A 26,929-nucleotide genomic window follows, 5' to 3' on the forward strand; every position below is an offset into this window, starting at 1 on the left:
CAAGGAAACAAAATCCTGCTAGGATTGATTAAGGAAGGGTACAGGAACTAACTAGCAAAAAAGGTCTGATTTTGCTATCAGGCATGCCTTAAATTTTCAGAATTCATTATTTTACTCCCTTAGAGCAAAAGGATTTTTTTTTTTAGAATTTCTTTAGAATTCATCTGTTTGCATTCTAATGCTCTTCCTCCCAGTTCAGCTCATAACTCCTTACAGTAATTTCACTCCCATCAGCTATTTCTTGTGGTTCACAAAGACTGATGTGCATTTCTGAACTTTATTTAAGACTTTTCTTTCAAGCATGACTCTTCTGATGTTTGCCATCCATTAGTTTCCATGGTATGTACCACTCAGGTTGCAAAAAAAAGTTAGACACAGTTATAACCCTGATGAAGCTTTACAGGGGGAGAACTTTGCAGACTTTCTCCTTTGGTTTTTTTGCAAATATAAACATTCACTGGGGTCGTAGAAAAACTACTTTAGTCAAGCCAGTTTAAAGAAAAGAGCAGGACTGATTTAAATAGCTGTTAAAGTACAGAATTTATGCAAACTAGAATATAGATACTGTCTGTGATGTTTCTCTGTTGCAAACTACTAGAGGGTAAGACAGGAGGAATTTTATTTTTAAACATTTTGCATAGGCAATTACCAGAGAGGTGATTGCCTTGTGACTTAAACTGGAAGAACTTACAGGGTTAGAGATTCATTACAAAGCCCATGGAAAGCATTTGCAGGCACTGAAGTCATATAAGGATTATCTGCAATTTCACTGAAAAAGGAGACAAAATATCACAATCAAACATCTGCCCAACAGAGCATCTGGAGAACAGCTTTGTTATTAATTGTTCTCTGCCTTGATAATAAATAGAAGTTAAAAACATAATTATTTAAATAAATTAATATTAATATATTGTAAAATAAATAACACTCCCATATATATTATATTATAATTTATAATTTATTTATTCAAATAAATACATTTAAAATAATAACCTGTTAAGTTCTATCTAAGGACAGAAGATACATGTAGGGTGAAGAACTGAGCATATTCCAGCACCCAGGAAGACAGCTCGTGAGGTAGGTGGGTTTTGTAGTTCTGGTGAGGCGTGCCAGCCTGTGTGCTAATAGTGGCTAATGACACAGACAGGTCCCTGGTCTCATGAGCCAGAGAATTAGCAGAGTGAGTAAGCACTAGCTGCAGTGTCAACTGAACAACCCATGTAGCTTTAGAGCTGAAATCCTGCTCTCTAATTCAGATATCAGATAATACATTATTCAGGACAGTGGCATTTTACTTTATGGAAGTGTATCTAGCACATCTCTTTCACGAGGAAGTGAAATAACTACTGATTCTTCTCACCTCTTGTCCAAAGGAGGCTTCACTACTCATTTCTTAAATACTTTTTTTGACTCCTACTCTGCATTCTAAATAAGTACTATGTATCTTTAGACCAAAATTCTGTTGTAACAAAAGGGAGGAAGGAAACCTAAAGAGATTTGCTATTACCAAATTGGAGAAAGGAGAGAGGAAAAAGCTGGTAGAAACAAAGGGCAGAACAAAATCTCTGACTGACCTCTTTCTGTTTTCCCTGAATAATACTATAGTCTGGAAATGAAAACATTGTGCAAAACTTTCTTTTTCTTCAGTTTGTGGATTAGGTATGCCCTAATAAGGCCCATGCATGAAGTCCAAGGGCTGAGAAGTCCAAACAATTACCCATGTGCCAGAAATAACTTATTTCCTTTCTTTGCTACATTTGTGCATATATATGTGCTAACACTGAACAGTACTACAACCATTTTCATTCCAAGTAATTTTCCCTGATAGGTGGCTTCCACCACAAGTTATTTGGGTTTGACATTTTGCAGATTGGTTAATTTTTTCTAAATAAATGTTTACTTGCAAGTTGCTTCACCTCAAAGGCAAATAGTAATATATCGAATGGGTTCCCCCCAAGCTATACCTTATTCATTATTTATAAACCTATTACTTTTCAAGAGCATTTTTTTCTTGATGGAAGAAACAAAAAGTCTTTCATCGAATCGCAATATTTAGAAATATATATCATAGAACTATCTTCCATGAAAGTACAGGTCTATTCTTTAAAAATTCTGCAGCATATAAGACTTATATTTATCTTTTTTTAGTTATCACTATTAAAAAAAATATCAAGGCAGAAGTAAAACAATGTTTGGCTCTCTGACACATAGAAAGGCACTGAGTTAGTTGGAAGAACACAGATGGTTGTATAAACTGCTTTGTTTCATCTAGCCTGTTCAATTCTTGGTTCTCTCTACTATGTAGAAGTAGATCTAGCAGAGTTTTCAATCTAAGCTGAAGTCCTTCTGGTCTTTGAGAAACTCTTTAATAGTTCTTAAGATGTAGTTCCATCTCCCTCAGAGCTCTGACTGACTCAGGTTTCAATCTTGGAGGCCTACAGCCAAGGTGAATGTGTGTTACAACAAAGCCTATTTCTTGTCTCAGAAGATCCTTGGAAGGGAAGATCTCATTGGTTCCTACAGGTCTACACTTTTTAGCAAAATAAGCAGCATTTCTCTATTGCTCTGAGGTTCATCTTGCCAGTGGCAGACCATGAATGCAGTGGGAACTGACTCTTCTCGACCAAAAACACCACTTAGCAGCACTGAAACAAGGCCTGTGGTAGATCACAAATCACATCTCCGCAAATCACCTTCTAACATAACACTTCTCATTTTTAACTGCCTTTTGCCTAGCCCACCCAGCATTCTCTTCCAGCTGAAAACTGCTACAATATAACATTTCTAACTTCTCTCTGGGACCAAGAAGTGACCAAGATACTTTTACCTTGTGTCAGCCTGCAAGTCTTCATCTGAGCTACTCTTCCTCCTCAGTTTGATTACAACTCAAAATTCTGACTTAGATTAATACAGGTGGATATTGTCTGTGCTTTTTAAATACCAAGAAACTCCTGCTTATTTTAGAGTTCAAAGCAGAGCCCTTTGTTTCTATAATACCTTTAAGGATAATAGTGGGAGACCTCCTTGTCCTCATTTGCATTCCCATTCTCTTTCTTCAAGAAATTGTTCTGCACTTTGCTTCACCATGCCAGCAAAAATTTGTTAGAATAATTTTGATATGGTGGCTTGATGTTAGAAAGATGTATGCCAGCTCAGGTCCCATGTGTCACACAGTATTAATTCAGGAATTAATTCAGGTATTGCACAGCCATTGCAGAACCAAAACCAAACATCAAAGGGCCTGTAGAAGTTGTGTATCATGAATGTACTGTATGTCCTTGTCTCTAATTCAGGTCAGATGTGTAGTGCTAGGTGAGCTGGCATTTTCCAGATTTGGTGCTAATGATCACTGAAATATTACTTGAGGAAAACCACTTTGTCAGACTTAAATTATATTTTTCTCAAAACCAGAAACCTTCTTGTACATTTTCATGTGGTCTGAGGATGGCAATATTCTAACCAGCTGGGAGGACAGATACTTACAGTAAAAAATTCACATCAAATGAATAGATTTTGTTGAGGTCTGGAAATACTTTGAGTCCAGTATTAAAAATACCACTGAAAGAGAGGAGAAACAGAAAGAATTACTGCATCACTGAACAACAACAAACAATGTATTTAAAGTGTTCAATAGGGCAGGATGGTTATTGCATCCTCTCTGTTGTCAATCAATTAATTTATCATCAACTGTCCAAAACAGAAGGATGGAAGAAGAATAGAAAAAATTCAAAATGCCAAACTTATGATAAATAATAGAATCTAAAAAATGAGAACACATATCATAAGACAGCCAGGCAGATTTGCAGAGGGAAGCATCTTGTGAGGTTGATAGGAAGAAAATAATTAAAACTCTGGTTTATTTTAACTTGATATATTAAGGCTGCTTCATTTAATAGTCTGAACCCCCAAATCCTCTCTCTTTCAGTGAGGCTAAGAGTTGTTCATATAGCTCTAAAAAGGGAAACTGTCTAAAAAGTGAAATGCTTACAGCCCCTCCTTTATTAACTCCTGGAGAGTGAAAACAACTGTAGTTCTCAATTTTTAAAACTATTCTCCTGAAATGGATTTTTTTACTACTTTATTTTTTTATTGCTTTCACATCTATAGGAAAAACCTGGACAAATCTTTCCTCCTTGCCACTGCCCCCACCACATAGACTCAGTAGCCTTTCTTCCAAATATTACTCAAAATCACAGAAGTTCTTTAGAAAACTAGGAAATTTTCAGGATCTCTTTCTGCCATAGGGGACATATGAAATCAGGTGTCTGTAGGTGAGCTTTTCACATTTGGCTGACAGGTATGCTTTAAAACCCTGTGTAAATGTGTAGTAAATACTAAAGACATGTATATATTTCTGATGTCCCTTCTTCCCACTATTTCCTACAAAAATGAAGTAAGACAGCACTTATAAGAAGAGAGCTAGCTGTGGAATTTTTCTAAGGAATATTAGTGTATTCTAGATATTTAATGGATAAGACAAATGAGAGAACTACTGATCAGTTTGTGAACATGTTTTCCTTTCTCACAAAAGTAGTAAGAGTTCCAACCCCTACCCTTGCTGGCTTTCTATCATTAGAATAAAGCAAGAGAAAAACATGGCAGTCAGCTTCAAAATGAAATGCAAAGTAACAAAACTGCTATAATGTAAAGAGTAATCTGTGAGATATAAGTACCAATTTGTTGCAGGTACTAAATACTTACAGGTATTTCAAAAGTGGGAGGTTCTTAAAAGCATCTGGATCTATGTAATCCAAGTTTCTAAGATTTCGAATTTCACTGTAAAAAGGGAGGAACATTGATAATTAATATTTAATAACATATCACAACAGAAATCGCAATGTTAAAATGAAATTCCAGGGACCTAATTCCTGAAACCAGCTTTTGGTACTGGACAGCACTAGCTCAAGACCAGAGCAATTTTACAAGGATCCATTATCATAGGTGCCATCCTGGGGACTGGCCTTTTGAAGGGGATAAGAAGTACCTAAGATTTGATTATTGATCCTTTGTCTGCATGGCCCTAAAATCAAAACAAATACCCTGTGGTAATGGCTATTACTTTGAACATGGTGAGGGTTTTGTGTCTGCAACATTGAGTAAAAAGAAGAAAAGTAAAACCTTTGTTATTTGTATATGATAATCCTATCAAATTAAAACCATTATGCACTGTATGATTTTATGTGCAGTTTTTCTGTTTACTTTCTTCATGGGTCTGACAGTATTTTGTATTATTTTTTCTTGTCTTTTACAGAGTTCATCAAGAGATGGCTCAGTCACTTAAATCAACTTTGTTTTGAGACTTGAAATGGACACAGCATTCACTGCATAGCCATGCCCAGCAGTATAGAGGATAGCATATATTTTTGCTATATAACAAGGCAAGATATAATATAAACTTCATTCCTTATATCTTCTGTCCACAGTTAAGTCTTTAAATATTTCTACCCAAGAGAATGCTTGGTCTGCAAATGGCTTTTCATCTGCATATGTTGAAAAACCAGCCTGACACTAATCATAGCTATGGCCATGATGGTGCTTTCTGTAGGTGTGTTGGTGGGGATGCTGTATCTCCAGCAATCACCATCATTGCCTGGAATCACGACTTCCTCATTTTTCTGAAATTTTTGTCTCTTCCCTTATTCCCCTCAATATTTCTAATTCCTCTGTTTTCTAGCAGACAAGTTGTCTAAGAAATAGAAGTGGGAAAAGATACAGAAGTTAGTAGATAAATCACTATGTAGACACTGGTACAAAGACTTCAACCTCTCCATATATTGTTGTACTGACAAAACAGTTCTGCTTCACCTTTCAGGTCATCAGTTTTCTCTGTTTACTAAAACACTGCAAGGAAATGAGGATTTCGCTTTTACTTGCATGTTAAATTGATGTCATGAATTGCTCTAGTACTGCTACTGTAGTGCTGCATTCAACTATTCTTCAGATCTGTTAGCTACTTTGAACTGTAGCTGTGTTTCTGCATTTAAAGAAATCCTCTCAGTGTCAGTTTCCTGCTTCTCTCCAATTATTTTATTAGTTATGTAGCTATCACATTCTCAACAGTGGAATTTGCTTTGTAAACATTAACTGACATGTTTTTTCCATCACTGGGTGCTTTAAAAATGTTGGACTTGTGAGCTTCCTGGCCTGATAATCCTCTGTGGACCAAGCATATTCCAGGGAAAGAGAGACTTTAGTTCAGCCTTTAGCCTGGAAATGGATAATGCACTGGAGTATCAAAGAGTCATCAGGTTTTGGTTTGTTGTTATTCATAGTATTCTGCCTAAATTATTTGGATGAGGGTACTGGAAATAAGAATTCAAAATCAGCAGATAGTACTAAAACTTAAAGAACAAAGTAATGTAATGAGATACAATTTTGATTTCTTAAGTAATTGGTCCATGAGAGGACATTTGCTGATTAAAAGAGGCAAATAAAAAGCTAACTAATCTGGGAAGAAAATATTTTAAACAGCCAGATGAGACAGCACAGTAATGAGAGAAAATCTTAAATAATGTGAATGAGGGAATCAATATAATTCAACTAAACATTGGGAAAAGGCTTATATCCCTGCTGTTCAATTTTCTTGAACTGGTAATGTTTGGATTCAAAAAGAAGTATGCTTTTCTATAAACTGTATTTATGCTTGCAATTCATCCTACGCTTTGTATTGCAGAGGTGCTTTAAAGCCCAAAAGGAAGAAAAGGGCCACTGTGGAGCAGACAGCCAGACTGAGAAATGTCTAGTCAAAACAGATGAGAGAGGTATAAAAATAAAAGGTGACTTGACAAAAGTGAGTGTTGCACTTCAGAAAAAATGAGGACAGAAATCCAATTTTCCCTACTTGTAATCCAGTCAAATGTGCCTCCTGCACTTGACTGGCCTGGGTACATGGCCTCTCCTTTTATCTGGGTGAAAAAAGAGAAAGATCTTGTGTGCTGTGGATAAATGTAGGTAACACCAAGGCAACCATGACACACAGCTGAAGTGCAAGGAGTAGATTTATTCCATAATCTTGCTGGCTGGAGGATTCAAAAAAATCAAGTAAGAGACACATAGACTGCTAGGCTCATATTAGCAGGGGCAAAAGCACAGTGATGCCTGAGTGCTGCCTTACATATCAAAGGGGGCCTGGAACACCTGCAAGTCTTCACTGGGCTGTGTTTTACAAGCTCCAAACTCCTTATCTCCTTTCCCTGCTTACAAAGAGGCCCCAAGTCTATAAGAAGAATGCTTTTAAGTCTTTCACAATTTTCTGTTATCTTGTGAGAAAATTTCACTTCTTCAGTAGACAAAAAAATAACCAAAACAAACACATGAATTCTCTGACACTGTTTTCCAACATCTCCTCAGTGCAAGATTAGTCTCTGAATGAAAACAATTCTAATCCAATTTATTTTTCTCTCTTCTTGCCAATCTTCTCTTTTCCAACCCTTTCCTCCCCACACATCTTCAAATTCATTTCCATTCATGAACTGTGCTGCTGTCCTTGCTTTAAATACTCAAACATGATTAATCTCAGAGTACTGGAAAGGATTCCTCCCTAAAATCACAGATTTAAAGGATATCTACTGCTCCATTAATACTGGAGCCCATGAAGTTGAGCCCAAGAAGTTAAACCCATAAGGAGGAAGGATATTTGAATAGTTCTGATCTCATCAGTCAACAGGACAAACTGCATTTCACAATTTCTTTTACAATAATCAGGCATGAGTAACATACTCAAAGGCACATAAATGCTGTATGATCCTAATTTTCAAGCTGTAATCAAAAGACTGCTGTAGTGTAAAGATTAATCCCAAAAGGTCCATAAAGATAGAAGAGCAAGTTGTTTCTCAGTAAATTCATTAAGCAGGGTTTGCACTTTTATAATTTATCTTCTATGAATTGGTGAGTTGAAAATATTGAAACTTGTGAACTTAAAACAGTTTTTTGAAAAGCAACTCTAGGAAAACTGCTAGTAGTTTGAGCTGCCTAAAATGCAGATAAAGCCAAAGAGTATAATTAAAATGCCTAGTAAGCTAGTTCCCAGATATCTAAGTGTCTATGAGAGCTGATTTTTAATTACTTTTGAAATGCAGCTTTGACATAAATACAAATAGAAAAATCATGGCATACAGCAGTGTTACAATTCTGAGTCCTTCTGGGCATTAAGTGCTTTTAAAGTATAAGAAACCCTGAGACAGTTAGTAGGCATTTTTGTTGACCATTGATGTGAAAAGGCAAAAGGTACCCTGAACAAACATTTCACTTTGCAGTCCTAACTGAAATTACTTAGAGATGCTCATAAAAAAAAAAAAATTGCTGCTATTTGCCTACTACGTAAGATAATTATTAGTGGAGTATTTACAAAAGTATTCAAAGCTGCTTTACAAACCCTATTCTTGGAAGTAAATAAACTATTTTAAAATTATTTGTGTTATTATATATTTTTTATTTGTGCTTTAAAGACACTTGATGTTTGAAATTTTAGTTCTGGCACTCAGACTAGGAATTAAAAATCTACTAGGTTCACAATCAAATCACCATCTGACTGTCCAAGTCCAAGAACAGCAATTCACTTTTCATTTTTAATGAAAATACACAAAAAACTTTATTGCACCAAGAATGGATGTGAAGAGAAAGTCACTTGATGTTATAAAGACATGTGTCAAGACTTACAAATAACTATGAACTTATTTTTAGCTGCAAAGCTATAACTAGTTTCAAATCCAAATGAATCTAAAAATGAAACTAATAGTAAGAACTATTCAAATATTAGGCTGATTAATTAATTGAGACATATGTTTGCCAGTTATCTTTCAAAAAGGTTAATATGCTACTTAAAACTCTGTCTGAATTTGGTGACATTAAAAGAAGCATGAACATTTACATATTGAAGAGGAATCTAAATTTCATTTACCAAATGTGTTTTTCATACCTGCCTTGCAATATTGATACATTCTTGAGTCTGTTTAAGCCCAGAATTCAGAAATTACAAATCTGGCTTTAGAATAGCAATATAATTATGTCATGCTGTGATACCTACAAAGACTAAGGATATCCAGGTCAGCAATTTTGAAATGTTTTAAATAAGCTTTTTTTTCCATTGTCTTTTAATGACCTGGGGCCCCCTCTCTACCTTCTGTGACTTCGTAGCTACCTTAGCTTCTCTCACTTGTTCATCTACTTCCATGTTTTATTCTCCCCCTGCAGCCAAACCATCCATGTTATTTCCTCTGCATGCACCTGTTCCAGCCTTTGCACCAGTGGCACCAGAAAACTGGCTTGGGCTCCCAACAGCCTACTCCCTACCTCCAGACTGCAGATTTGAACAAGATTTTTTTGCACAGCACTTATCCCAGCTCTGAAATTCACTGCAGGTACACAGCATTCCCCCACAGATCTCTTCAGTGTTCCTCTCCAGTGCTTGTCTCCGCTTCCTGCAGAGCTGTATCCCATGGCCTGGCATCACGAACTGCCCAAGAGAAGTGCAGCCTGGCCCAGAGGATGGTGGGGCTGCTCTGCCCTTGGCTCCCTCTCACTGCAGAGCTGCAGAGTGGTCCCCCAGCAGCTCTCCAAATGACGTCACATATATGAGGGCAAGCCACTTGAACCATAACCTTTGGCCTTGTTCCCAAATGCTGAGAGGACTTTTTATGTGGTTGTATAAGAGGAGAATGCTTTATGAGTTAGAAGAAGAGAGAAGAGAGAAACCCGGGGAGGGTGAGCCAAAACACAGAGAAAGGAGGAAAAGAAAGAATGAATTTTTCTGAGTTTCTGTTTGTAGGAATGTTTTCCTGAGAAATAGAGACCTAATTAAAACAGGTTTTTAATTAGTGTGATGTTACCAAGCTTCAGTTCTACTAGTAAAGCAACTACACAGAGACACTGATTACTAATCAGACCCTTTCACAATTACATTTACAAAAAATACATACTTATGTAATTGTATGAGAGAGACAGATCTGAAATCGTAAACAGACATGGTTAAAAAAGGTAAATGCAAAAAGAAGAAACAAGAAACCATTGTGAGACCAATTTAACACAATTGGGGAGAAAAAAAACCGGCAGAAATTTGTTCTTTATTTACATCTTCATAGAGTGGAAATTTTGCCATTAATTAACAGCAAAATGAGATGTGGCTCATTGAAACACAGCAGGTGATCAGTATCCTTAGTTTACAGAAGTTGGTCAGTACTTGAAAGGCATGGATGCATAAAAATATGACCTGTGCTTAAAGTGCTGAGGTCTGGGAGGAACAGAAAGTCAAGACAGAGGTACATGAACCAAATAAGTACTGAGAAAATGGGTTGCTGAAGATCAAGGCTGAAGTGCACCAACTAAGCTTGGCAGACAGATCGTGATGAACACAGGATGCCTATTCACATAACCCTTGGCTTAAAGCAAACCATTAGTTTCTCCCCTCCACAAACACTGAACTTTTCTCTTGAAAAGTTCTTATGTCTAAAAACAAATGTTTTGAGAATGAAACTGTGTGTATAAGTTTCAGTTAGGGTAAAAAAATTATTTACATAAAGCTGCACTTTATGAAAGTTCAAAGGAAAACAAGCTGTAAAAACAAAACTCTGTGAAATGACTTTTCAAAACAGTTAATCTCAACCTCCTTTAAAATACTTTGTGATAATCTTAACCTAGTATTATTTTAGCAATAATACTTTAAAAATACTATGTAAATGGAGAACATTAAATTAATGCATAGCACAAGTTACAAATGTATCCCTGTATTATCCTGTTGTTTGGAAAGTAAATCAAACTCAACAGTGAGAGGCTTTAACAAATCAGAGTTATAGAAACAATTCATAAAAATTAACAAATCTATAAATTGCTTTCTTTCACAACTTATATGCAATTGTCTGATTTGCCAGATGCTTGGATATTCCCTGATTAAATTATACATGTGCCTTCCTTCCAAACAGATTTTATAAACCAGGTAAGCACTTTTAAGTGGTAGAGGTGGCCCTTCTTTGTGGGCTATCTGCAAAGTCTTGGGGTTTTCCTATAACTTTTGTGAGCAGACTTCTGATGTCTTGTCCTGGGTAATATTTTTGGCTCTTGCGCAGAAAAAAAATCTTGTATGTCTGTCTATAGTTTCTCTTGGCAGTGCTTTGTGAGAAATACAAGGGGTCCCACTTTACCCTACCCTTGTATAGTGGAGCAGGAAACATTCCCTCCATCCCTCCCCACAAGCCTGTGCCAGGGGTGATGTGAGAGTAGGTGCCTGTGAACTCTGCTGACTCCTGCACTCTCCGGAGACTGCAGCTTCCCAGTCATGGACAGCACATCCATGCCTGGGGGCTGGAGTGGGTGCAATTTTGGAGTTTTCTGGAGCATTTTGTCTTTAATTTCTAATAAGGTGAACCACAAAAGAAGTACCATATGAGGAATTTGTAGTGTATAGTGGCAGATGCTTTATTCATTGCTGATAAAATGTGCTGCCAGTAAATGTTTCATTAAATGTTCATTTGTGTTAAACAAGAAATTTTAAAGACACAACAACTATGAAAGAGGAAGAGAGAACATGGACATGACAGGCTTAGGGAAAAACATCTACAGAATAGGAAATGGTATTATAACCAAAGGTAAGTACTGATATCACACCAAAGCCTTTCTGTGAAACTCAGGAATACTACTGGGGCATGTAATTGGCCTGAAGTAGATCTCAGGATCCTCACACTCTGCTTCTAGATATGCCAGTCAGGTTCATGTTCTCTTAGAGGAGTCACTTACACTTTCCAGCATTAGTTTCTCCCTTTATCTTCATTAACAATAATTATATTTTTCTCCTATAACTTTGTTAGTCTTTCTGATTCACACTGTGTAAAGTAAAAGGAAAAAAATCATAGAAAATACAGCAGTGTTAAATCATCATCTAATTCATTCTGTTTCTCTGAGTGAAGATTAAATACATCTATGGAATTTCACATCATACAGCCTTAAAGGCCTGCAGTGGTAGAGACAATGTCTCCAGGAAAACAATTCTAGTGTTTATTTATACCAGCCATAGGAATACATTTCCTAGAAGCTGCCATGAGTCTCATCTAATCTACTTTAACATTATTATTACTTTCTCAAACATTAGTGTGAAAATGGGTGGTAGCTTTCACCTCTTGCAACAACCTTAAAAAAATCAATCTGCCTCTGGCATGTTTTCTTTCTGGACACAAAAGACTTTTCTCTCTGACCATGTTTTCTGGGTCCATGGTGACCAACAGTGCTCTCCCATGGAACCTCTGCAAACAAAAATCTCTGAAATATGCCAAACTGTAATTCAGCTGAGCTGTACAACAGTGGCACACATTCCAATCCCTCCTTTGAATCAGTAATGGAAACAAGGAAGAGTATCAGATACAGGTGGGGTCCTGTGGAGCTCTGTATTCAACACATTACATTCTCATTTTGACAGGGTCCTGATGGATGACAAGAATTCTCTGGATATGTCCCAGCAGTTCTGTAATTGCCCTTAGAGTGTCACTTGGTGTGAATTGGTCAGAAAATGAGAACAAAAAAGTGCAAAAACACTTCCCAGAAGCCTTTTTCCATATTATTCTTGTTCCATTTAATAACCATATAAACACTCTTCATTTTACTAGTGCACTTTAGAAATGATTACTTATTCTTCATGTCTCCAGCTAGTGCCATTTTGCTCTGTGCTTTAGTCCTTCTGATTTTATTTCTTATGCATATATTACTGTTTTACACTTACCTGTAAGTGTAAAACAGTAATATAAGCATAAGAAATTGACAGTAAATTGACAGAAATAATTCTTAATTTGCATTTCATTTCAACTTGGCATCAAGTTCATTATGCACTCCCACTAGTTTCTCAGTACATTTACCTACATTTCTATGGGAAGATACAGAAGGGAACAAAAAGATGTATGGAAAACAAGCACAATGAAATAAGCTCAAAAAAGAGACTGACTCATTCTACATTATGGAGAAAGGAAATGAAAAAAGGAATATTTAGCTTCATAGGAGACAGGAATGACAAACATCATCATGTATGTTATTTCCACACATTCCAAATTTATCTCCTCATTATATTCATTTGTTTAATTACAGTACTTACATGTGAGTGACTTTGCTTAAACTGTTGAAGGAATGGGCCTCCAGACTCTGAAGTGTTTCATCTATAGAGATGTAACTAAACACACAAACAGAAAAATAAACAGGTCTCAGACACTGGGAAGCCACAGCTAGTGCCCATAATGCCGCTTCATTTGTCATCTCATTATTTTTCTTATCCAGCTATGATTACACTCAGAAAGAGAGCAGGATGTAAATCAGATTAGCATGTGGCACCAGCCACAAGGCCCTCTACCAGCCCTTATTTTCTTCCTTCTCCCTCTCTCCACCTTTCTTTGCTTTTTTCCAACCTCAGCATCCCCCGTATTGCTGTCCACCATCTACCCCTGTTGTCCTCTGCTGCTGATGGAGAGCAGCTTGGTGACATGTAGGACACTTCAGAAGAGGACAACCAGGAGCAGGTAAGGCGGTGGAAACTGAGTTGAGGCTGAGCTCTATCAGCTGGCACTGCAAGGTGTGATGGGCTGTGTGCTGGCATTGGCTGTGGAGCAGCAGTGTGAGCAGGGTGGGAAAGGCACTGTGCTACACAGGGAATGGTGCACAGGGGAATCGTGCTTTGCATGGGGCTGCTGGCTGAGAGCACTGTGGGATGCTCCTTTATGTGGAGAAGCTGTGGAGAAAACACTTTGAGGAGCTACAGACCAGGTGTTTGTGAGGTACTCGTGAATATGACCCCAAAGCCTCGTCCTAAATCCAGAAAAAGTGGTCCTTATCCTTGACCTTAAAAATACTGAATGTTCAATATGTTCTTAAGTCAGCAGAAAATACCAGGTGAATCCCTTTTATCAATATTTAGTGTATTTGCCTCATTACCAGTGTAAACCAGAAATTTTAATTCCATTTGAATATCCTGTAAAACTTTTTTTATTCAGTGATGCCTTCCTGACAGGAATTAGGTTTACAATTAAGCACGTAATTAAAATGTTTTTTTTTTCATTCATGTGGAAAAGCAGTACAGGGGGAAAAAAAAATCTCTGCTTCTGGCTATCAAGAGTACATAGACAGGCATTCATTTAAGAGAAATTGTAGCTCTAAAATTTTTCTTTAAACAAGGTTCAAAAAGGGGACAACTAAATTTTCTATTCATAGATTAAAAACCATGTTTATTTGTGGAAATCATATAGTAGACACCATATAGCAAAATGAATTGCTGTATTTTGCACAGTAAATACAGTATATATTTCCCTGTTGAAACTTCAGAACATTTTCTAGATGAATTTGCAAAACCAGGAACGATCTGGTAATTTTCATTGCATAGTTTTCATTGCACGGAAATTATGGGCTGGGAGAGGCAAATGAGACGTAGTAAATTAGAGGCCAAGACATACACATAAAAGTTGTAGTTAAAACACAGGTACTGATTCCCTAACCTGAAGTTTGTATCAAGAGGGTGAGAGTTCATGTTTTGTGGTAGTAGTAATGCTATAAGAAACATCCAGATGGGTATTGATACTATTCAAATTTAAATTGCCAGTGGAGCTTTTGGAGCCAAAAAAGAGCTGACACCCTTTTATATTGAATCAAACTCTGTTCTAAACTAAATTTATCCTTTTTATATATAATACTATACATCATCTGAGGGATATTCCTCCCTCTCCAAAAAAAACCCCTAAACAATATCCCATCTATCTGATTAACCTGAGATGGTAAATGAAGCTGCAGATATCTAAGAACAATTACTTAAAAGGATTTTAGGAAGCCTTTATTTCAATATATCTCATGAAACTATAAAATAAAATAGGTGAGGGGCACACTTAGAGACACAGCAGGAGCCAAGGACCACAGACACTGGAGCACTTAAATTGTGAGGGTGTAAAACCCCAGGGATTCCTTTGTTGCGGGTCCCTCCTTGGAGGCACCAAACTCGGGCTATTTTGTTATTTAGTTATTGAATCAAGATGAAATCATTCAATGATCTGAACATCTGAGACTTTGCTATGGGAAATGTGGGGTCGAGCTGGTAATGGTGTGAATGTGACTCTCAGAGTGGCTCCTGGATGGTTGGACAGGCAAGTTTCCTTAACAGAACCACCTTTATGGGACAAATGTAGACACCGAGCTGGTTCTGCTTCTGTGGACTGTATCCATGCATCTGTTTGCACACAAAGGAAGAGACACAATCTGATCTCACAGCTCACATCACCAAAATATTAATGTTTTGGTGAAAGTCCATATCTAGTCTAGAAATGCCCCTCGTCTCCAATGAGTTGTGCTCCAAATCATGCTGGCAGCTGGAAACAAATTTTTAGCCAGAACCAACAATTGAATATGGTAATTTTTTATAAGTGAAATACTTTCCTGTAATTTGCAAACTAAAAAAAAATGTTTTATAGCTTTATTTATCACATTGACTTCAATAAAGGAGGAGTGGTCTTGTTCACAAATGCACAGAATGCCTTCTTATAACTGGTTCAGGTTACAAACAATAGAATTATTACCTTCCATTCTAAAATGTAAGTGGTGAGATAGCAAAGGTACCCTAATATTTTAATTTCACAGATTTTTATACACAAAGACAGAATTTTGGAGGAGAGTAAATTTTAACAAAAATTTAAAGAATAGTATCAGAAACTGAACAGAACTTACATCCTAGAGATATTGGGGAGATTGGAAAACGCATCACTTGGAATTTTTCTTAGACGAGTCTCCAAAAATCTCCTAGAGAAACAAAAATTTGGCAGTTAATAGCCTTTAATAACTACAATTTAGGATTAAAAAGTCCTACACAGCTTCAGCTCTGCTCCAATATTTTTGTTCTTTTGCCTTTTCTCCATGCTGCCATCTTTGCCTCATTTCTATTCCTGTTAGATTATGTGGATTGTTTTGTTTGGTGTGCTCCATCAATCTAAATTGCAGCTTTCTCCATCATCTCTCCCAAGAACTGAGCAGTCAGTGGGGATGATGGACCTTCTAAAACTCCAGAGTATGGCCAGCAAAGCGTATTTGCCCATTGAAGTTAATGAAGTATTAAGAGAATTCTTTTAATCATTTCAGGCTCCACAACAATATCCCATCCCTCATTCTGAGCAAGAAAGTCAGGCATGTCAGCCAAAATTGAATTAGAGCAATTGCTACTACCTCCCCAGAATTCTCCATTTTCTTTGCAATAAATAGTACATTCTTCCTCCTCAAACATCTGATGCAGGGATGGCATGTACCTTACCCATCTGCAGGAAATTTCAGAAAAACCCACAATATTTAAGGGAGATACTTATCAACAGCCAAGCTCTTAAGAGAATTAATCTCCAGCAGACTCTCCTCTAAATAAGAAAGGAGGAAATACTTTTGAAAATCAGCCTATAATAGCTGTTAAACTTACAATCTGTTGTTGTTAATCTTTGGTTTTCCAATACAGTTTGGGAATACACTTACAGAATATCTAGTCAATGAATAGTTTGAAGAATAATCAAGAAGAAATGAAAGACTTTCCCCCTAGCTGTTATTTAACAACAGTTAAAGAAGAAAAGAAATAAACAAATTGGGATGATTTCCTGATTCTGTTTTGTTTCATAATGCCAAGTATCTGATTACTACAATTATATTTGATTTACATAGCCAAATATATTGTCCTCTAGGGATTTATCAAGCTTCTGGAACTTACATACAAGAAATAAAACTGGAGAAATAGAGTTTAATAATAACAATATATGTAGAGATTCTCCAAGGTTTTGTCTTGAATTAAAGTATAAATTAAGAGAATATACATTCCTATAATCTCAAGGGAAGAATCTACTTCCCCAGTCTACCTTCTCCACTCCATATACTTGCTACAAGAATAAGTAAAGACTTCTACTTTTGCAACAGTGGGTTGATGTTTCTCCTGACCTCAATACAACTGGCTCCAAACAAGCCCCCAACCACAGGAATGTCAACTGGTCCAGAGGTTGTCCATATAGATGCCACAGCAGTATCAGTGATATTACTTCCGTAAGATATATTAGGGAAGCAAATATATATTTTACATAGTTGCCTCTTCATTTTTAAAGAATTTTTAAATGCACATCTACAAAACACAATAAATAAATACACACCACCCAAAGAATTTCAGATTTAAATGATATGATTTATAATTTGAATCGTGTCAACGAAAGCTTTATGTATTTTAATGAACTATTCTCCACCAATATAGAGGGAAAAAAATACCATATGTCAGCATGAAACAGAGTTTGTCAATTTGAAACAAAGTAAAAAAGTTTACATTCAATTTTTTTTTTGAGAAAATTATAACAAGCATTGATGTTGCTCTTATATAGGAGAAATAAACACAACAACAAAGTAATGGGTAGGTAAACAGCTATTGACATATTGGTTTCTGTTTTTTTATATCTAATTCAACATATTTTTTAAATTTTTATGAAATAAATGCATTTTAGTCTTCCAGTGGTGCAAAAATAACTATAAAAAGGCATTTTGCATAGTGAAATTCATGCTGAGCTTATCAGAAGATGATTACCACCTAGTGTCCAATGCTAGTATTACCAATGTAGTAGGAATGAGGGAAAGATTCACACAGCAAAGGAACTCTGCAAGTAGGGAATCACTTCTGTATATGCAAGACTACATAGCTGCTTTTCTACAACTAGTAGAAGTAGTATGAGAAGCATAAAAGGCTGTGACTCTCTAAGCACTGCCCAACAATAACTAATACATCCTTGAATAACCAACTTTTTTTCCAGCACAAATACAAATCCAAACCAATCCATAGCACCATACTTGGTACTATGAAGAAAATTAACTCTATTCCAGCCAAAATCAGGCCACTTCTCTGCAACTTTTTTTTCTTTTCATTTGCTCGCAGGCCTCTTAAGTCCTCTGCCTGGCAGTGCAGCCTGAGGAAATGGAGCATTACCTGGCACAGAGGATAGACCAAAGAAGCACTGAAGTGTACTGGACATACAGCAATCCATGGGACCAGACACGTTGCACCTAAGTGCAATGAGGATGCTGGCTGACATCATTTTGAGGCTACCCTCTTATCTTTGAAATAATCTTTGAAATAAAGCAGCATGCACATCTTCTAGTGCAGCACAAAGGAGGATCTGAGGAAACACAGGTTGCTATGTAGTAATTTTTTGTGTGCAAGTAATTTCATACATTTCAATGCCCTTTTGCAGGTGCTATGTAAACAAAACAAAAAAAAAACACAAAAAAAACCCCTTTATTTTCATCTATATTTCTACCTTAATATTTCCTAACATTCAGTTTGACTTTTTGACCTCTGCTAAGCAGCTGGCAGCAATTATAGGCACTTAGTGGTTCTCTGATTAAAAGCAATAGTAGCCAGCAATTACAGTAGATTCTTACTCTCTTTCCCTGTAGGAAGTGAGCCTCTTCTGACTATTCTTTTCTGAAAGTTCATGGTCCTGTTTGAACTCTCTTTGCAGCAATTTATAGGCTTTTAGTTTAATATTTCAGAAACACAGCTCTTCTCTATTGTAGTTAGAGTACGTTTTATAGCAGGTCATCATAAAAGTTTAAAGTTCAGGGTAAAAAAGGTAGCAGTACTGGGTTTAGGTAAAAATCAAAATTTAGTTCAAAAGTAATGAAATAGGTATGTCTGAGATCACAACACAAGAAAATAGATGAGGTAGTAGGGTTTTAATATGGCAATTGGGTGAAGTCCCAGGCAACTGGAAAGGACGAAGCATTGAACCCATCTTTTGAAAGGGTGGAAGGGAGGACTGGGGTAACTATTGACCTGTCAATCTCATCTCTGTTCCTGGGAAGATCCTCCCAGAAGCTATGCTAAGGCACATGGAAAACAGAGAGGTGATTTGAGACAGTCAGCACAGCTTCACCAAGGGCAAGTCCCGTCTGACCAACCCAGCGGCCTTCTCTGATGGAATGACTACATCAGGGGACAAGGGAAGGGCTACAGATGCCATTTATCCAAAGCTCCAAGTGCACAGGGCAAGGGAGGGGATTCTGCCCCTCTGCTCTAGTGAGACCCCACCTGGAGTACTGCAACCAGCTCTGGAGTACTAAGTACAAGAAAGATGTGGACCTGCTGGTGCGGGCTCAATGGAGGGCCATGAAAATGATCAGGGAGCTGGAACCCCTCTCTGTGAGGAAAGGTTGAGCTGGAATCCCTCTCTATGAGGAAAGGTTGAGCTTCTCTTCTGCTGGGCTTTTTCAGTCTGCAGAAGAGAAGGCTCCAGAGACACTTTATTGCAGCCTTCCAGTACTTAAAGAGGGCTTCTAAGAAAGCTGGGACACACTTTTTAGTAGTGCCTGCCGCAATAAGGTAGGGCATTATGATTTTAAAATAAAAGATGGTCAATTCAGACTAGATGTAAAGGAGACATTTGCATAATGACCGTGGTGAAACCCAGGCACAGATTGCTCATAAAGGTGGTAGACAAATCATCTCTGGAAGCATTCAAGGTCAGGCTGGATGGTACTCTGACCAACCTGATCTAGTTGAAGATGTCCCTGCTCCTTCAAGAGCTGGTTGGACTAGATGGTCTTCAAAGGTAGATTCCAACCCAAACTATTGTATGATCCTATGCTAAATTATAGTATTAGGTTTCAATTCAATTAAATTATTCAATTTTATATTTATGTATCTACTTATTTGTGAGAAAAAACTAGCTCAGTTTTTTAATGTTGTGTGATTTAACCTTTCTTTGTAAAGAGTGCCATTTAAAATGCCTATTTCTTTACATTCAGACAGATGGCACTCACTGGCTGGAGTTCAAGTGAGAACTAATTTTCTTTTAGTATGTGTCAGCAGCTCATTGCCTACATTTAGGCTTAAATTGTAGTGTTTACTATAGCTGGTCTCATTGCTTCAACTTGAGTCCATAGCATTGCACTTTGCAAAATCCTGAGTATTGTTTTCCATTGACTCGGGTAAGGTATCAGGACACTGGCTGGTTTGTACAATCTTGAATAGATCAGAAGGTGTTGACATAAAATGGCCTTTTGCAGATGGCTTACTTCTCATTTTTGAGTAAAACAAGCTACTTTTTCTAGTCTCTATGGTTTGGCTACCACATAGTAGCCAAAAGTGTGGTTAAGAAGCTGTTATGCAGTTAGCAGCTATTAGAAGCATAGTAGCTACTTAAGCGTGTTTAAGAAGCTTTTATGCTATCAGCAGCTTCACAATAGAGATTGTTAATTTTTTTGAGAGTTTTTAATGTGTATTCTGTGAACATAAGAATATGTAAGGGCTGAGTCCATCAGAACACAAAAGCATGTTGAAAGTTGAGTTTTGAGGAACTGAGACTGTATCCCTTTTTCCCCATACCTGTTTTGGAAGATGAGCATTTCACAAAAGTCTCTCTGAACTTCATGTGGTAAGGTTCAGTCACATTTGGTGATGAAGGCAGATCATTTAGACATTTTTAAAACACTTCCTGAGACAGTCCAATTTTCAAAATACGATCACCTTTTATGTACTGTTTGGAGGTTCTGTAAGCCCATGTTAAGGAAAACATCAAACATTTCTTGATTTTGCAAATATATAAGCAGACTGTATAAGTCAGATTCATGAAAAGTTGTCCTCTCCACTGATATTAGCTATTTGCAAAAAAAAAATCTGTAAATTATTCCTTAGTAGTCACATGGATTTTTTTTTTTTAAATTATTAAAGCTTTTTCTTTCCTTTTACAGATTCAAGAGAAGGCTGTTGTGTGCTTCTGAAGTGTAACGGGTTGAAAATGTTATGTCAAAAGAAAACACTCTAATGAAAACAGATTATAATAGCAATTCAAGATTCAGTGTAGTGTAACACTTATAGCATCAGTCTGTTAAACCACTGTTGAAATCAACCCAAAAATAAGAGTTTCTAACTCTGGTATAAACTACTCTTTTGCTACTATGATGATCAAAACTCATCATCTTAACAAACAAGGAAATTATACAAATTAATTTCTACTGCCTTATCACCAGTGTCTTCTGTAAAAATGTGTGATATTCTCATTGAGGTTAATCTCTTCACAGCATTTAAAACAGAACTACTTGCAGTCCTCCTGCTTTCTGTTGAGCAAACTATGTGTGTAGTTCAAAAATGCTGAAGTAATGCTTGTTTCTACATCTTTTTGGTTTGTGCTTGTACAGTTCCTCGCACTTGATAGCTTTCTGTGCCATGACACAGGAAATTTAAATGTTCCAAATGTGCAAGAAATGTTACTGATACAATGACTGATAAGGAATGAAAGAAAATATTGTATTCAACGTTCACAAGATATTATTTTGGTCTTTAGCAAAGACCAAAATAATAGTCCCTCACTCCTGTTCTTCATCTGCTCACTTTGAGTTGGCCTGTGTACGTACAGTAAAGCAGTGCACAGTTTGCAAGTTACTTCAAGAACCCTTAGAACAGTGGTTCAATTTACCACTGGGATTATGAACAAATCCTTTTGCTTTAACATTTCACTTTGACTGAGACAATAACACATATTGATGGACCTACTGTATGTCAAATGCAGGATTGTTGTTATGTTAACAGCAGGATTATAGGAGCAATACAATGCCTTTCTAAGCAAAATATGCAGGTAAATATAGTAACAAGCATCAGAATTGACAAATTATATTTTTATGTAAAGCACAGTATTTAGGAAACATGTTGCAGCCATGTACATAGAATTATTTAAATCATTACCTTAAAGACAATTGATAAAACGGTTTCATGGATTTGGTAAGTATAATGGTGTTTGGTAAAAAAAATAATGAATTATTTTAAGAAGGTTCAAATCTGACTTTGTCTTCAGAAATAGTCAGATACTTTTACAAATGAAAATAACCACATATTTTTTGGAAAATGAATTAATTGCAACTAAAACATTATTTCAAAATGTGTAGCCATTCTATATTACCTACAGAATATACAGAATATATGGGCATTAATTAAAAGGCAGTACCATAGCTATGGCAAATTTACTGGAGCAAATGCAGAGCTGTAGCTTAGTACCTAATGTAAAGAGCATATTCTTGAAGACTGTACTGGTTTTGTATCTATTTATATACCAGTTTCTCTGTCCTTGCCTAACATCCTCTTGTTCAATTTCAATCAAATTTGATTATGGTGATATGAAAATATCACCTGGGTACAGGATGGAAACCTTATTAACAGGGAAGGGAAGGGAAGGGAAGGGAAGGGAAGGGAAGGGAAGGGAAGGGAAGGGAAGGGAAGGGAAGGGAAGGGAAGGGAAGGGAAGGGAAGGGAAGGGAAGGGAAGGGAAGGGAAGGGAAGGGAAGGGAAGGGAAGGGAAGGGAAGGGAAGGGAAGGGAAAGATTAAATTATTTTAGTAAGTGAATGCAGGAGATGTTATGCACACTGAATAAGAAGCATAACTGTATTAGTTTTATTGTCAAAGAAAAATAATTAAAACCAACTAGAAATAGATTTATAGAATGAAAATAATTAAGAATTGCATTGAGGTGATGCTGGAATAGTGATATCGTCTGAATATGTCATCATAATGATGCCAAGAAGCATATTACAATAATTCAAGAAGTATGATGCAATTATATCTTTGGAAAAATGTTCAGTGAGGTTTTGGTGACCTGTATGTGTAAGTAAACAAACAAACAAAAAATCTTATACTGAAAAAAGGACATCTCCAAGATCAATATCTGTGCATTCAGGAATTCTGGATAAGCACCTGCATTAACCAAATTTGAATAAATAACAGTTTAAAATAAGCACACTTTTCTGGCTTAAGTTTATGTCACTTTTCTACTAGAAGAGTTAGAAATAAACTTCTATTGGAATTTCGTATAAGTATTTCTTAAAAAATGGTTTGCCCCATTCTCTTAAAGTAGGGTATAGAAATGAGAACAGTTCTGACTGAATAATCAGAATGAAACTTTAATTGGAGTTTCAAGATCCTGTGCATTGAAAAGAGCTCATAATCTCCAAAAGCTGGCAAAGTGTTCCTAGACTCACCAGTCTCTTAGTCCTACAAACCCTACAAAACTGAATAGCCACACAAAAAACTTTTGAAACTGGCGATCTTGAGGTTCACTCGTTACCACCAAGAAGCAGAATTACTTTGCCTAAAGTAACAAACTTGCTGCATTTCGGGAAATTGCAGAGTTTCAACATAAAATGTGCAATATGTACAGCTACATATTTCACCTCAAAGAAGCGTTTATTTGTTCTTAAGGTTAACAGAAGCTTCAATTATTTTGGAACCTTTTTCTTTGATTCAGAACTGCTGCCTATTGTACAGCAAAAGGATGAAAACATGACGGAATCAGGGGCACACACTTTACAATCTCACACGAAATTCTGTGTGTTGTTTTAACTGTTGTCTTAACAGGTGCAAATAATCCAGTCTGGAGCATCTGAAAGCACTCTGAACAAAAAACACATATAGGTAAATGTTATGACTCCCATTTAGCATATGGCGGAAAAGAAATATTAAGACATTTGCAGAGAGCAAGGGACTACAGAATTTGGTACAGTCCACCAGACTTCAGCAATTCAAATAAGAGAACAGAAAGAAATAAACACACTTTATCTGGAGAGAAAACTTCAAATTGAAGTAAAAAAACTGTGGTGGGGGTTTTGTGTTTGATTGGGTTTTGTTTTGTTTACTTGTTTGTTTGGGGACGCTGTGTGTGAAAAGAGTTCTGTCTTCCTTATTTTCTCAGATAATTCTCCCATTTGCTTTCAAATAAAAGACTGTGCAGCACATGTTCTACTGCTTCTACCATACACTATAAAATCACAATTGTCATTACCCAGAATATTTTTTGATATGGCAGGGAGTACACATCTTGAGAAGTTTGCAATGGTCACTCTAATAGGTGCACATGATTAAATTTCACCCCAAATAAACAGAAAAATATTTATCTGTTGTTTTTATTAATTACTTTTCCCATAGAAATAAGATCTTCACAGGGTGTTTTTGTCTTTTCAAAACAATGGCTTATTATTTTACAGCCCCCACTACTACAGGTGTTAAAAACACTAGAATTCCAGTGGCCAAAGTGCTTTATTTGTGGAGCTGTATGCAGAGAGGTACTTCTCAGCCATCAAACCAGCATATTTCAAGGGAAATATCAAATTGCACTATGTGATCTCATTGTTTCTATTAACTATTTAAAATGCCTGTACAAAGACACTTTCGCCTATGAACTGAAACTGCTATACTTTCTAACTTATCATGGTAGATTTCAAAGAATATACTACTTGGTGCATGTCATAACATTGCTGCAATTTCAACCTAAATAAACTGTGTATATAAAAGTATAATAACAAAAAAACTTGTATAATTAAAAATCTTATTAACTGAAATACTGCAGTCTAACCATCCAAAAAATTAAAGGCAAGCAAAAATAATGGAGATAACACAAATATTTTTTTCTTTCTTTCTAGGCAAGTGACCAATTTAAGCTTTTACTTTTGGTGTTCAAAAATCTGAGAAGCATTCAAATAAGTGCAAATAATTTACTGTTCTTATCTATATAAAGTCCATACTTATATAAAGTTCTTATTTATATAAAATCCTGAGAATAATTATCAAGACATAAACGAATCAATCTGTTACTGGTTTACCTTACAATTAAATCAACTGAGTTTGAGTTCATTTACATTATCAGAAAGTAATCTATGTCTACAAGTGAACCTTCCCATAGAGACTACAAAACTTTTGTACCTCGAGAAACAAAGTAAAAGCCAGGAGTGATTAATCTGCTCAGCTGTAGCTGACAGGTGCCATTTCAGTCTCAGCACAGTATTTGACTGACAGATATGACACAAGATGCTCATCTGGACTGGCAGCAGGAACCTGGACAAGATCTTCTACTGTGCCCATAGTGTACCAAACACTTAGGCTGAGCTATCTGAATTACTCTATCACTTTGGCAAGCTCTGAAGTTGCTGCTTTATCCCAGACTCCACACTTTCATCTGAAGTACCCTGTCTCCAAGACAGTATACTTGGATTCTCAGTTCTCACGGATTCTTTTTCTTTTCCGGCTTTGACAAAGAAGCTGAAAACGTACACAGGATTTTGTGAAAGTCTTTGTGAGGTTCCTAATGGTTTTTAACCACAAAATTTTGTTTGATCTACCTTTGCTTCCCCTCATCCCCTAAGCACTTGCCACACAGAATCTAGCCTACTGCTCACTTCGCCCACAAACAGCCCACTTATTTTCCCACATTTTTCACAGAACTCTTAAGATCCAATGAGCCATCTCTTCACAGCTCTTTAAGGTTTGAGAGTCACTTTTCCTACCTCCCCCTGCCACACGCGGTCTGCACACTGCCGTTCTGCTGTCCTGTACCGCCCAGGTAATCTGCAGCACCTCTCCCCTCTCACCGTTTCCTCATCCCATAGGACATCAGCTCAGAGCATCTCCTGTCTGCGAAGTGTGAACACTCACAGCTGGCTTCCCTAAACCATGCCAATGTACTCACACGGTCTGGGTGTCCTCCGGAAGGCTGGGAATAAAGTAGATGTCCCTGCAAGTGATTTTGTAGTCCTCCCAGTCGGAGCACTCGCAGAAGGCTGAAGGACACCTCTCTGTGCCCTGGCTGCACAGCACCAGCACCAGCAGCAACTGGTGAAGGAAGGCTACCGTGAAGCACAGCATCTTCCGCCGTCCGCTCCCGCTCCGCTCCTCGCTTCTCCGAGGTGATGAGGAGATCCAGAGCTGCACGGGCAGACCACGCTGTCCCGCCGGGAGAAGCTGCCGGGGAAAGGCGGCACCTGTGCTGGACAACGCCGCCTCCTCACTAAGCGGGGTCAGGAAAGGTCTCAGCAAGCCCTGAGCGCCCTCGCCATGGGGCAGGGTCCCTCTCCTCGCCGCGGCCCCGCGCCCATCCCGCCGGCCATCCTGGACCTGTCCCCCCGCTCCTCCGCACCCCTCCTGCGGGGTGCCCCGGGGCCCGTTCCCGGCAGTGCCCCGGCTCTCACCGCGGCAGCGCCGCTCCCGGAACCCGCCGCTGCCCGCGCTCCGTCCGCAGCCCTGCGGCTCCGGGGCCGCCTGCCGCGGCGGCCGGGACTGCGCGGGGCGAGCGGGCTCCGGCCCTACCCAGCCCAGCCCAGCCCTCCCAGCCCTGCCCGGCTCTGCCCAGCCCGGCAGCGGGACCGGCCCGTCGAGCCCTTTTCAAAGGCAGAGGAGAAACGTCGGACCCCGACCATTCCTGCTGGCATCTTTGCAAAAAGGAACAGGAGGAAGGGGACTAAGAGCCATACTAACTCACCTGTGGAGGCAGTGAAGTTAAAGCACACCTTTGCAACAAGCAAATATTCACTGACTGCAAGTTAGATATGCACTAAATGTTTAAAAAGCAGTTTAAAAAGCACTGAAAGTCCAAAAGAGTGATTTTGAAAATGAGAGGATAGAGCAAAAGAGGAGAGAGTAGCATTTCCCACATTATCAGACAAGATAAAATCCATTCACCAAAGAAAAAAAAATGGGGGGGAAAAAAATCTAACCTTGACAGAAATAAAGTGGAATTGTTGTACCTTAAGTAGGTACACAACAAGAAAAATGTCAACATAAATGTTTGTAGTCTTCAGAGGAGGAAACTTGGAAATGTAACCAATGTAATGCCCAGTATAAATTAGATTACAATATTCTTGGATAATTAATATTCTTCAGCTACATTTCAAACATATTCTCCAGCTACATTTCAAACAATAGTTATTCAAACATTTTGAGTACAATACATCAGATACTACTTTGATACAACTCTTTAAAAGTACTTTAAGTCAGTTGACCAGCGTGTGTTTCCTAAATGCAATAAATCCCCTCAGTACATCTTTTTAAGGTAAGCAAATGATACTAAGGCCATAAAGAAATTTTAATATAAATCCTGATCTTACGGGCTTATGTTAAGCAGATAGAACTTGTGTAAGTGAGGAATCCCATCAGTTACACTT

At 37.6% G+C, this 26,929-nt stretch overlaps 1 protein-coding gene and 2 long non-coding RNA genes across 5 annotated transcripts in view; 2 read left to right on the forward strand and 1 right to left on the reverse strand.

The window, feature by feature from the left end:
• LOC135302787 (uncharacterized) overlaps positions 1 to 18,145 on the forward strand; it is a 34,581-nt gene extending 16,436 nt beyond the window's left edge. The window contains exons 2-6 of one of the 2 annotated variants that reach the window (XR_010364349.1): positions 5,252 to 6,761; positions 9,193 to 9,359; positions 10,866 to 10,930; positions 13,382 to 13,487; positions 17,885 to 18,145. This is a non-coding gene — a long non-coding RNA (uncharacterized LOC135302787). Of the gene's footprint in view, positions 1 to 4,093; positions 6,762 to 9,192; positions 9,360 to 10,865; positions 10,931 to 13,381; positions 13,488 to 17,884 lie in introns of those variants that run through there. The other variant, XR_010364348.1, reaches the window with a different exon arrangement.
• The window catches only part of TSHR (thyroid stimulating hormone receptor), a 46,160-nt gene extending 20,122 nt beyond the window's left edge, over positions 1 to 26,038 (reverse strand). The window contains exons 1-6 of one of the 2 annotated variants that reach the window (XM_064423692.1): positions 25,459 to 26,038; positions 15,673 to 15,744; positions 13,070 to 13,144; positions 4,702 to 4,776; positions 3,484 to 3,558; positions 692 to 769 (exon numbers count right to left, since the gene is read on the reverse strand). In XM_064423692.1, coding sequence (XP_064279762.1) covers positions 692 to 769; positions 3,484 to 3,558; positions 4,702 to 4,776; positions 13,070 to 13,144; positions 15,673 to 15,744; positions 25,459 to 25,634 — 551 coding nt within the window. In that variant the 5' untranslated portion in view covers positions 25,635 to 26,038. Of the gene's footprint in view, positions 1 to 691; positions 770 to 3,483; positions 3,559 to 4,701; positions 4,777 to 13,069; positions 13,145 to 15,672; positions 15,745 to 20,335; positions 20,610 to 25,458 lie in introns of those variants that run through there. The other variant, XM_064423693.1, reaches the window with a different exon arrangement.
• Positions 19,191 to 20,796, forward strand: LOC135302786 (uncharacterized). Its single transcript, XR_010364347.1, has 2 exons — positions 19,191 to 19,559; positions 20,701 to 20,796. It is a non-coding gene; the product is annotated as an uncharacterized LOC135302786 (long non-coding RNA).
• Positions 26,039 to 26,929: the final 891 nt, after the last annotated feature.

This window comes from Passer domesticus, chromosome 6, assembly GCF_036417665.1.
Source record: "Passer domesticus isolate bPasDom1 chromosome 6, bPasDom1.hap1, whole genome shotgun sequence".
Lineage (NCBI taxonomy): Eukaryota > Metazoa > Chordata > Aves > Passeriformes > Passeridae > Passer > Passer domesticus.